Source organism: Rhineura floridana, chromosome 6 (assembly GCF_030035675.1).
Source record: "Rhineura floridana isolate rRhiFlo1 chromosome 6, rRhiFlo1.hap2, whole genome shotgun sequence".
NCBI classification, from domain to species: domain Eukaryota; kingdom Metazoa; phylum Chordata; class Lepidosauria; order Squamata; family Rhineuridae; genus Rhineura; species Rhineura floridana.
Window position 1 is genome coordinate 57,642,323 of NC_084485.1, and position 13,051 is coordinate 57,655,373.

Here is a 13,051-nt window from a genome sequence, read left to right on the forward strand (position 1 = left end):
GACCAACTGGTCTAGGGAATAGTCATTTAGAATATCTAGAAACTTTGCTTCTTTGTCATGACTGGAACACATATGCAGCCAGTCTATGTCCGGATAGTTGAAGTCACCCATTACTACCACATTTCCTAGTTTGGATGCTTCCTCAATTTCATATCTCATCTCAAGGTCTCCCTGAGCATTTTGATCAGGGGGACGATAGATCGTTCCCAGTATTAAGTCCCTCCTGGGGCACGGTATCACCACCCACAACGATTCTGTGGGGGAGTCTGCCTCTTTCGGGGTTTCGAGCTTGCTGGATTCAATGCCTTCTTTCACGTATAGAGCGACTCCGCCACCAATACGTCCTTCCCTGTCCTTCCGATATAGTTTATATCCAGGGATAACCGTATCCCACTGGTTTTCTCCATTCCACCAGGTCTCGGTTATGCTCACTATATCAATGCTCTTCTCTAAGACCAAGCACTCCAGTTCTCCCATCTTTGTTCGGAGGCTCCTAGCATTAGCGTACAGGCACTTGTAAGCAGTGTCTCTCTTCAAGTGTCTTTGGCACTTGTGGTTAGGCCTGTGGTAATTTTGCTCTTCTGAATTTATATCCTGTGCCCCTGCTCTCACAATGCCTACTTCTAGGCCTACCCCTTTTAAAATTTCATCATTTCTTTGGTTTTTATCCCAGGGGGGAGGTTTTTTCCGAACCGGACCTTTCTCAGCTCCTGTCGGGTTTCCCCCCTCAGTCAGTTTAAAAGCTGCTCTGCTACCTTTTTAATTTTAAGTGCCAGCAGTCTGGTTCCATTCTGGTTCAAGTGGAGCCCGTCCCTTTTGTACAGGCCCGGCTTGTCCCAGAATGTTCCCCAGTGCCTAACAAATCCGAACCCTTCCACCCGACACCATCGTCTCATCCACGCATTGAGACTGCGAAGCTGGGCCTGTCTGGCTGGTCCTGCGTGTGGAACTGGTAGCATTTCAGAGAAAGCCACCTTGGAGGTCCTGGCTTTCAGCATCCTACCTAGCAACCTAAATTTTGCTTCCAGGACCTCACGGCTGCATTTCCCCATGTCGTTGGTGCCAACATGCACCAGGACCACTGACTCCTTCCCAGCACTGTCTACCAAACTATCTAAACGACGGGCGATATCCGCAACCTTCGCACCAGGCAGGCAGAACACCTTGCGGTCTACACGCCCATCACACACCCCACTGTCTATGTTCCTAATGATCGAATCACCCACTACAAGGATCCCTCCACACCCTGGAGATATATCCTCGGCACGAGAGGATAGCTGCTCATCCCCCAAGGAATGGGTCCCTTCTAAGGGATCGTTTCCCTCTTCCTCAGCTGGATGCTCTCCTTCCCCGAGACCATCGTTCTCCATGATAGCAGGAGAGCTATCATCGTTGGAGTGGGACACAGCTATAACGTCCCTGAAGGCCTCCTCCACACACATCTCTGCCTCTCTCAGCTTTTCCAGGTCCGCCACCTTGGCCTCAAGGAAATGAAGTCGTTCCCGGAGAGCCAGGAGCTCATTGCACCGAGAGCATACCCACAACTTCTGTCCAACAGGCAGATAGTCGTACATGCTGCAGGCGGTGCAAAACACTGGAAAGCCCCCACACCCCTGCTGGCTTCTTACCTGCATAGTTTTGTTTAAGGTTTATTACGTCGATGGGTTGGAGACTGCGGTTTAGTTGAGGTCAGGGAACAGACGGGCAGAGTGGGGGGCCCTGGCCTCCTCGCCCTGCTGCCGAACTCGCTCTGCTGCTTAACTCGCCTTGATGCTTTGTCAGCTGGGGCTCCCTCTAGCTCGTGGAGCCACTAGTACTTTAAAATGCTTTTAAATAAACAGGAGTGTGGTAAATACTATCTTGTCTTCGGTTAGATTCATTCACCATCAGTCAACAGCTTAATGGTTTAAAGGCTTTGTCACCCAATATTTGCTTTTTCTCGCAATTTCTCTATCCAATAAGTGATCAATAGCTCAAGGTTACAATATCATTTGTTCTCTCTTTCCCATTGTTTTATCCCATGGAATGTGGGCCACAAACAAGTTCTCAACCTTCAGTTTATAATTATGATGGAGTATCATAATATATGCTGAGGCTATGAATATATTGTTCGGATGAGAGGACGTTAGAGGGCTTCTAGTCCCACATCCTTGGATGTGGAGATCTCAAGAAACCCTTGGATTTGTTGTGCTGCATATTAAGCCAGTGTTTGGCATGTCAGGCTGTCTGTGCGTGTCTTTTTCACTATTCATAGACCATAATGTTCTCTCCATTTTGCAGACTCAAATGGATAAATCTGACACATGTATTTTCTGTAAAATCATTTTCTGTGATTTTATGGGTGTGTTCAGTGGTTCCAGTGTCAATCATTTTGATATCTTTTTGGACAGGAAAACTACATTTTGTGATTTTAGGTTATTTTTAATTGTTCTTAATGCTATATTTTAAAACTGTTGTACCCACCCTGGGACCTTTGGGTGAAGGGTGGGTGATAAATACATATATATCCTACACAAAATTAATGCCCGAGTTAGAAGAAGTATGATAGCTTTGATATATTTCATGTAGCTTTTTTTCCTAGGGAGAGACACCAATGTACTGGTTTATGTGAAAAGAAGACTAGCTATGTGTGCAAGGAAGCTTGGAAGAATTAAAGAAGCAGTAAAAATGATGAGAGATGTAAGTAATTCAGCCTGCAATTCTTTACCCACTTAGCTGGGAGTATGCCCCGATAATGTCAATGGGACATATTTCTGAGTAGACATGTATGGCAGTGGTGAGAATCCTCCAATCTGTGAGGCTGATTTTTCTCAAGTCACACTCACCTCACACTTGACATCATCTATGATGTCTGGTCCAGAGCAGACTGTAAAGGTACAATTGGGAGCTTTAAAATGTGCTCCTGACTGTTGCTTGCGAAGTGGGGCTTGCATTCAGTGCCATTTTGAAATTTGGCATGACATGGCAGCCGCATTGGGATTGGTTCTACTTGGGAACTCCTGAGTGGAGCCAATCTGTGCCAAAAGCAGGGGGAGAAGTCAACGTTGATCGGTGCTGACTTCTGCTCTTCTTGGATCAGCAGAGTTCAAGCTATGCTACAAGGAAAAAATGGGTTACCAGGTGTCATGGTGATCGACAGTTGGACAGCCTTGCCAACTTGTCAAAGTGGCCAGCCAGGTGTTGGGGAGCTCAGGATCTGGGATGCCAGCCAGATCCTGTTCCAACCACTGATGTATTGGATTATGTTATTAGACACTCAGGGTTTTTGGTGAAAGCATTTTCATAATGATCTAATCTCCACAAATAGTAACTGAGTGATTGTAGAGAGATCATAATGAATTTAATAGAGAGAGACAGAGAAATACTTTATTGCTTCTAGCCATAGGCCATTGCAAAATATACTATACAAATATAAAACATCAATTTAAAACAACATTTTGAGCAGACAAGACATATCACAGTTATTCAGGGTTTATCATTATTAGATTTGACAAAATGAGCTCTAATGTGCTTTGCTGCAAGCGCAAAGTTTGCGACCGCCAGGATAACCTCTTTATAATTGTCAGCCAATAAATCTGCTATTAAGTTATCAGGACTAAGAGCCTCCCTGGGTTTTATAAACGGGTCTAAGAATTTGCGTCTCGGCACTTTGTAAAGTGAGCAATTCAGTAAATAATGAGAAAGATCCTCTATCTCCCCATTTCCACATATACAGAAGCGTTGGGATTTCGGGACGCCCCTATATCGACCTTCTAACACTGCTGTAGTCATTGTCTGAAACCTCAATTCAGTAAAAGCTCTACGTTTCGTAGAAGAAAGTAAAATGGCAAAATAGGGAGCAATAACATGATTAGTTTTAAAGAGCGGGAACCAATGTGAATACAGGGACAACGCTATATGGGACCTATCATGGGCCTCATCCTGATTAAGGACCCAGTTTCGTAGCTCCCTAGGGGAGAAGATTTTTAAGTTGCTGGCTGTAAGGTTATAGTGCTCTATTAAGGCCATAGTTAATTGAGCCCAACCTCCTTTTTGTAGTTGTTCCTGCCAGCAACCTTTGAGGACAGATAAGTTATCAAGCAGTAGAATTTTCCTCGCAAACCTTAAAACTGCCAAGTCAATTTTGGCAGACAATGAGTGGATCCCCAGTTCGAACCTTACGTGAGCAGAAGGGGTACCCCGGGGTAGGCCCAAGAGGAGTTTCAGGAAGGAGTTTTGAAGGGGCTCCAGAGATGATTTAAGAGAGGGACCCCACAATACAGACCCATAAAGTAATTTAGATAAGACTTTGGCTACATAGATTTTCAACATTGGCACAATCATTTGTCCTCCTCGAGTATAAAAGAACTTTTTTAATTGGCCGAGTATTCTAGAAGTAGTGAGTTTAGTGACCTCTAATTGGGATTTCCATGAAAGTGTGGAGGAAAAGTTTATTCCAAGATATTTATATGACTGGACTTGTTCTAAGGGTATTCCGTTCAACGTCCAAAGACTTTTGGCCTTCCTATGATTTCCACAAACCATAATTTTTGATTTTGAATGATTAATCTGCAGATGATTTGCTTTGCAATATCCTTCTAAACTTACAAGCATTCTTTTTAGGCCAATTTTGTTTAAAGAAAAAAGTACCAAATCGTCTGCGTATAATAAGACTGAAATTTTGTCTACTCCAACAGAGGGGGGAAAAAACTTAAGAGAGGACAGGGTTGGAATTATATCATTAATAAAAAAATTAAAAAGGAAGGGAGCCAATATGCAGCCCTGTTTCACACCTTTTGAAGATGGAATAGTACGGGAAAGGGCCCCATTTCTGCCTAAACGAACTCTTAAAAGGTTTGACTGGTGGAGAGATTTAATGAGCCATCCCAATCTTTTGTCCACATTAGTTTGGGCTAGTTTGTGCCATAAGAGCTCTCTATCCACCGAGTCAAACGCAGCCACAAAATCTATAAACGCTACATAGAGCGACGAGCATGGACTTTTAATGGCCTTATTTATAAGATGATGTAGGATGAATGCTTGTTCTAGTGAGCTCCTTCCCTTTCTGAATCCCGCCTGTTCTTGATGAATAATCGAGTTCTTTATATCCCATTCCTCCAATTTATTTAGTAAAAAAACGGCCATAAAGTTTAATAATTTTTCAGTTTTTACTTATTTAGTTTTCATTTCTTTGAGCTAGTTTATTAGAAAAAAAGAAGGAAATCTTTTGTATTGTGATTTTTAGGACTGAGACCTGTTAGTACGTCTCTTATTTTAATAATTAAAATTTGCAATAGAATGAAACATTAATTAAAGAAAAATATTTTTGTTTTTAGATAATGGTTGCATGTGTTGGAACAGATACCACTTTATAGGAAAAAAAGTAATGCCTCCTCTAGATGGCTGCCATCTGCATTTTTCATATATATTCAGCTTTTTTTCAAGTGTCCCTTTATTAATCAGGAACACCTGTTGAGCTGGTTCAAAGGGCCTTTTTATGTATTAATCTCACTGGGTTTTAGCCATATTTTCCCTTTGCTGTAGTTTAATTTTAGATTTCATAGATGCTGCAATAAAAGCTATTTCGTTTTTTATGTGAACTTCAGATTTTGCTCATCATTAAATAACATTTTGGCTTTGTTTATTTGGTAACCCCAGAACTATTAATTTTTTCATCTTTGAAAGTGTGCACTGTCCATGTTGATTTAGAGATTGTGCTGATAGTTGGGGTTTATAATCCTCCAAGTGTGTTGCCAACCCATTGTGGTTTTCTGTATAGAATTGGTGGGCTGCCAGGCTTTCTGTGTACATAATGGCTGAGTTATGTGATATGCTGGAGATGTGTGGGGCTTATTATTTTTTATACAAAAATATTTAGCAAATAGCTAATAAAAGTTGCATGTTCACAGGAATGCACAAATAGCCAAACAGCATCTTCTGTTGTTGCCAGCATTCTGAAATATCCATTGAAGGTTGCAGAAGTTTTTGTGGCTGATATACGTGAAGTTAGAACTCTCATTTTATGCTGCTCATGTGGAGGGTGATTCCCATGAATGAATAAGTAGGTCAAAGGAATATGAGCTGAGTTTTAGTCTTGCTTACATTGTTATGTGACTGAACACTTCAGTACTACGTGGAATCACAGACTTGTTGGGGAATGGCTTGAATTTTTTCCCTCCCCTTCTGCTCGTGTTCAAGCTCAGTACTTGCAAAGTACCTATAAGATTTTCTGTGAGCCAGTATACTGCAGAACTATATATTCTGCCTCCACCATAGCCATATTTGGGGGTTCACCACTACACACATGTAAAGCATTATATTAGTGGAAGCAGGGGGCACTGCCAAAACTGCCCACTCCAGTGCATTATTCCATGTAGAGCCATCCACAAGTTTGAGGGTGAAATTCTGCAGCAGGGAGCCTCCTCTACACTTGTAGGCTCCCTATGTGATTTAGACTCCTGTACTGTCTTGGTTTTCAGTAGCACATGGCAAGTTCCCACTTCACACATCCTCAAATTCATGGATAGCTCAACACTGAACAAAGATGACATACTGAAGGGGGGCAAGGCTTGGAGAGCATCCTTTCACAATTGCTTACACGTGAAGGAATGCCTAAATAGGGCTTTTGTTTCTTGAAATTCTGGGTATTTCTTCTCCTCTGCAAAGAGGCATCATGAGAGAGCGACTTTATAGAGCTGTAGCAGCAGGTGGGAGAAGGGTAAGCACTCCATCTTCCCACACACTGCTTTTCCCCCTAAAAATTGCACTCTCTCAATTTCACTATGTAGAGAAGCAGCACCTGTGGTTTCAAGACATGAATGGAATGTGATTTCTTCATATAGGTCTGAAAACTGAATTTTTTACCAAGTGTGTTGACCTAGCCTGTAACCTTAGGTATGTTTTCCTGTAGGTAAATCTCATTTAATTCACTGGGTTGCCATGCATAATCCACTTTATTCATAAAGCCAGATTTAATGCATTTTTACTTAGTGGAGTAAACATGTGTAAGACTGGGCTGTAAGACAGAAACTTGTGCAACCTAGTTTATTCTCCCATTCATCCTTTAACAGTTAATGAAAGAGTTTCCTCTCCTAAGTGTATTGAATATCCATGAAAACCTCCTTGAAGCACTTCTGGAACTACAGGCTTATGCTGATGTCCAGGCAGTTCTAGCAAAGTATGATGGTAAGTATATTCTTGTTAGATGCTAGTTCCAGTCTCTGCATGAATAAGACATCCATAAATAAGTCCTTATCTTTTGGAGACATGTCCTAGGCTTCCCATGAAATTGGGCTATTGGCAGTAATTTTTCAAAATGATGCAGCAGAGTAGATAGTTCCTGGAAATTTGTATCTTACCCTAGACTTTCCAACATGGTCTGATGTCCCCTATGCTGATACACATTAGAGGATATAAATTAACTGATATGAATTAGAAGAAATTATTTTTGTTTGTTTAGCTTTTAAACTGTGCTTCATCCAATCAGGATCCCAGGGTCATTTGTAAATACTATTTTTGTTAAGTTCTTGTGTTGTATGGTTATTATGTTAGGTTGTCAACTACCCTGTGGCCTTTTAGTGAAGGGTGGTATTTTAATTTCTTACTGAATAAATAACACCACCAAGAAAATATAAACAAGGCATAATTTAAGCAGACATCTTGAAATGACAATTCTCTACCACTCGTTCCTTCTAGCTACACTTTTAACTCAAGATGTTATGTTCTATGCATTATAAGTGAATACTGTACACTGTCAGTAGTATATTACACAAGAGACTATTTTCCCCCCCATGGAGCATCTCTCTCCAAAGGATTTCAGATCAAGGAACCATTACGCTCTTCAAGTTCAGTGCCAGATTCACTTCTTAATTTTGGGCTAGAGGAGCACTAAAGAAGTTCTCCTAGCAGTTCTTCCTTGATGCATCCTAGCTGAGGAATGCTTAATAACTTTTCAGAATTCCTTGGGACACAAAGGAAAGCTAAAGTCCATAACTGAAGTAAATGAAAAGAACTGGTAGCTTATTATATTTGTTATGTCACTGTTTTATTATTTTTTGTTATTAGGAAATTGTTTTTGCAATTGTTTTTGAGATGTATTTTTGTTCCCCTTGCTGTAAGCCGCCTTGAGCACAATTTTATGTGGAAAGGCGGCATACAAATAAAATGATGATGATGATGATGAAATGATGATGGTAGATCTGAGTTGATAGGACTTCTTTTTCAGTGAATTCTGAAAGTGAATTCTGTCCCATATACTGGCACTCATGCTTCTGTGTTAATTGTATATGCCCAGACCTTGCATAATGACCTTGATTTGTTTCAGCAGTTTACGTAAGATAGTATTAGTAGCTAAGTAATGCAAGGTGGGTTTTTTGCTTTTATATATTTATGGTGCTGAGGAGCTTAGGATTCTAAAGTGACTTCAGAAAATGTAAAATGTAAAAAAAGAGCTTCAGTTCCCAAATAATGCATCTAGAATAGTTAGGACATGCATCTAGATCAGCCTTTCCCAACCAGTGTGCCTCCAGATGTTGTTGGACCACAACTCCCATCAGCCTCAGCCAGCATTGCCAATGGTCAGGAAAGATGGGAATTGTGGTCCAACAGCATCTGGAGGCACACTGGTTGGGAAAGGCTGATCTAGATAATGCACCTAGAATAGTTAGTTACACACACACAGTGGGAGGGTGCGGTACTGTCCCTGTGCACTTGTATATCTGGTATCCTCTCTGCCTCCTAGAATTTTTTTAAAAATAAAAATAATGTTAGTATCCTATATGCCCTATATATCCCCCTGTAAGAAAAGCTAACTACTGCTATGTGTGTGTGTGTGTGGGGGGGGGGAATAAAAGGCTTTAAAAGCCCAAGTAAAAAGGGCAGGAAATAAGGCAGGCAAAATGGCAGTTGCTCCAACGGCGGGAAAAACACCAACAAAATGGCTGACAATAGTGGCTGTCAATAGCGCTGCAAGCCCAAGCAGGCTACCTTAAAACCTAGGTGGAAAATGAGTGGGAGTCACCTTAAAATGGGGGAAATTGACCAGGAGCCACCCCTGAACTGCAGCCACGAGCTCTGGATGCGTCACGTTAACAGCCTCCCCCCCTCCAGTCAACCAGAGCCGCAGCTGTGAGCTCCAGTATGGTCCTTCTTGTCGCAGTTGCAAGCCCTGAGACAGGAGAGCAAGGGTAAAGCTCCCAACATCCGCTAAAGCGAGCGCCGCTGCCTGCAACTCCCAAAATAAACAGTGCTGGTAAGAGCCACCTCAGCAATCTCCTGGCAGCTGCAATAGCAGGCACCGCCACCCCCTCAACCCCCGGATCCGCCTCCGCAAGCCCCAACAATCAAGATGAGGGAGGAAAAATACCCAATCCCTTAAAATTACGGAGGGAAGAAAACCAAGCATTGGGGGGGGGAATAACAACCCCTTGCCACCACCTTAAACTGAAGAGGGGAGAATAAACTAAAACCCCTAGCAAAGGATTAGTGAAGAGGGGAGGAGAGGGGAATTGAGGGAGGGAAAAGAACGAGGTAGAAAGGGAAAACTGAAAGGACACCCAGTCCCCCAACCACAAAAAGACTCTCTCCCCCCTTTTTTTCCTCATACACACTTATCATACAAAAAATCTCACTAAACATAGATAGCACTGCCTCGGATGAAGGCAAGGATGAACTGGAGTGGGAAGGGCACAGATGGCACAGGTCTTGACTTCAGTACATTCTTGCCTTTGGATGCTAGATGGCGCTATAACCCACGTGATGGCATGAATCCTGGGGAAACCACCCTTCAGGTGAGACCAATGGTCCGTTCTAAAGTGATTTTAGAAAATGTAAAATGTAAAAAAAGAGCTTCAGTTCCCAAATAATGCATCTAGAATAGTTAGGACAAAGTGAATGACGCCCACTCCTTATGTTGTTTCCAAATGTTTGGATGGTTTATTGCATGGTGAACAAGCCTAGGAAATAGTTTGTGGAATAAGAGTCCTCTCTTTATACAAGCTACAGTTTTGACATTGGTCTGGTTCAGATGTAATGCTTAACTATGGTTTAGTGTTGTGTGAATGAGCCTTAGGTTTGCTGGCTTCCCCCTCCCCAATACTTCTCCAACATGACTGTGAAGAGGAGATTAAAAACAGAAGCGAAAGCTTCCAGTTACACACTACATCTGACCCTTAAAACTGTGGCTAATATTAACTATGACATACCGGTACAAGGCAACTTAATAAACCATGGTATGAAGTTTCAGAAAAACCATAGTTAAAATTAAACACAGTTTAGACCTCAGACATAATAATAAACTGCAGTGGGTTAGATCAGAAGCTTTCACTTCAATTTTTCTTCCTTGTGGGAACTGATAAGCCCAAGGCTTGTTCATGTAACAATAAATAATAGTTTAGAGTTACATCCGAATGCAGCCATTGAAACCTAATTGTGACATCTTATTTTATAAGAATTACACATTTTTCAGCCTGAAGGCAAATTTTGCTTAAAATTAGATTACTATAACTTGACTTCCCAAAAAAAGTAAAACCAATAGATGAAATTGACTGCATGAAATTTTAAGAATTTCTTGTGAACCCTGAACAATGATCCTAAAGAATTGCCATGTTTCTGATTAAATTAAAGGAGGGAACATAGCTCAGTGTGTGGTTGGATTCAGTCCTTGGCTACTCCAGCAGAGAAGTGGGCAGAACTTGAAACCCTGAAAAGCTACTGTGATTTGGGTGGACAGTTGGAGTCAGATGGAGCCATTGCTTTGACTTGGAATATATTGCAGCTTCGTACACTTGACATCTAAGTAAACTTTAAAAAATCAAACTTAGTGTTTAACATTTTCTGCTAGTATGGAATGGGTTGCCCCACCCCCCCATGACTGAAGGCATGTTTACATATGTTAATAGATTGCTTTAACTATGTTGTAGGATAATCACACAGCCTCTTGCATCAGCTCCTGGCTGGGTCAGAAGGCATAAAAGCCTTGCTGCCCTTGGGGAGTCATGAGGGCACTGCTCTTTCTTTCTTTCTTTCTTTCTTTCTTTCTTTCTTTCTTTCTTTCTTTCTTTCTTTCTTTCTTTCTTTCTTTCTTTCTTTCTTTCTTCTTTCTTTCTTCTTTCTTTCTTCTTCTTTCTTCTTTTCTTCTTTCTTCTTTCTTCTTTCTTCTTTCTTCTTTCTTCTTTCTTCTTTCTTCTTTCTTCTTTCTTCTTTCTTCTTCTTTCTTCTTCTTTCTTCTTCTTTCTTCTTCTTTCTTCTTCTTTCTTCTTCTTTCTTCTTTCTTCTTTCTTCTTTCTTCTTTCTTCTTTCTTCTTTCTTCTTTCTTCTTTCTTCTTTCTTCTTTCTTCTTTCTTCTTTCTTCTTTCTTCTTTCTTCTTTCTTCTTTCTTCTTTCTTCTTTCTTCTTTCTTCTTTCTTCTTTCTTCTTTCTTCTTTCTTCTTTCTTCTTTCTTCTTTCTTCTTTCTTCTTTCTTCTTTCTTCTTTCTTCTTTCTTCTTTCTTCTTTCTTTCTTTTTTCTTTTTTCTTTCTTTTTTCTTTCTTCTTTCTTTTTTCTTTTTTCTTTTTTCTTTCTTTCTTTCTTTCTTTCTTTTTTTCTTTTTTTCTTTTTTTCTTTTTTTCTTTTTTTCTTCTTTTTTTCTTTTTTTCTTTTTTTCTTTTGTTTTTCCAACCAATCTGGAGGAGATTTGGTAGTGGGGAGGGTGTGAGGCTCATGTGTAGTTCCTGCGCAGGGTGAGAGCCTGTGCAGTGAACTGAATGATAGGAGAAAGTCGCCACATGCCTTCAGAGTGAGAGTCTGCAACTGGCAGAAGGCTGGTCCTCCTTGGGTGTGAGGCAGAGGGGGAGTAGATGGGCCCTGTGTAAAAAATATTGAGTGGGTCTTACTGTTACTAATTCTCACAGAGGCCAACTGGGATAATTGGCTGAGGTAGGTTTTGTTGGTGGGCTCTTGTTGGGTCCATACCAGATGTTTAGGAGGAGTCTTAATAAGGAGGGACATGGATGATGCCACCCCAATTTTGGTGATCATGGGTAGAGGGAAATATAGCCACGGGGAGGTGGTGAATTACCATAGAAGACAAGGGCAAAGCTATCTACGCCTTATTCCTTGCTGCCACTCCTCTCATAGATGGGTTCCTCGTTGGTCATCTGCTGTGCCCACTGGCCTGTGGGTGGTGTTGTTTAATGCCAGATCAGTACAAATAAGACCACACTCATCCATGATTAGATCGTGGATGAAGGTGCTGATTTGGTGTGCATTACTGAGACCTGGGTGGGTGAGCTGGGAGGAGTTGATCTGACCCAGCTTTGCCCACCTGGATACTTGGTGGAACACCAGCACAGGCTGCAGGGATGGGGGGGAGGGTTGCTGTGCTCTACAGAACTTCCATCTCTGTTACCAGGAAACCACTCTGTCTTGGCAAGGAGACAGTAAACTAGGGTTGCTGCTGGTGTACCATCCACTCTGCTGCCCGGCAGCTTCTCTGACGGAACTGATGGAGGTCATCTCGGCTGTGGAGGAGCCCAGAACAATAGTCCTGGTGATTTCAGTATCTAGGCTGAGGCTGCCTCTAGTGTTCCAGCTTGGGACTTCGTGACCTCCATGATGACCATGGGGCAGTCTCAAGTTGTCACCAGCCTGATGCATAGGGCAGGGCACACCTTCGACTTGGTTTTTGCTCCAGATGGAGGAAGGGGTGGTCTGGAGATGGGGGGTGGATGTCACCCCATTGTCATGGTTAGACCACTTCCTAGTGAAATTTAGACTTATGGCTCCAATCCTTCCCTGCAGGGGTGGTGGACAGATTAAGATGGTGCACCCCCGGAGAATAATGGAATCCAGTGGCTTCCTGAATGCCCTGGTGGAGTTCCTGGTAGATAGAGCAGTTGACCCTGTTGAATCCCTTGTCGCTCTGTGGAACAGCGAAGTGCGTCGGGCTCTTGACACAGTTGCCCCCGAGCGCCCTCTCCGGCATTGTGGAGCCTGGTTTGCACCTTGGTACACCAGTGAACTGAGAGGAATGAAACAGGTTGGACAACAGCTAGAGTGAAGTGGCAAAAGACGTGCTGTGAGGCTGATGGGGCA

General features: G+C 42.1%; 1 protein-coding gene across 3 annotated transcripts in view; it reads left to right on the forward strand.

Annotated features, from left to right (window-relative positions):
* ST7L (suppression of tumorigenicity 7 like) overlaps positions 1-13,051 on the forward strand; it is a 108,158-nt gene that overhangs the window by 23,839 nt on the left and 71,268 nt on the right. For all 3 annotated transcript variants that reach the window (XM_061631998.1, XM_061631997.1, XM_061631999.1), the window contains exons 8-9: positions 2,582-2,679; positions 7,050-7,164. In XM_061631998.1, coding sequence (XP_061487982.1) covers positions 2,582-2,679; positions 7,050-7,164 — 213 coding nt within the window. The remainder of the gene's footprint in view (positions 1-2,581; positions 2,680-7,049; positions 7,165-13,051) is intronic.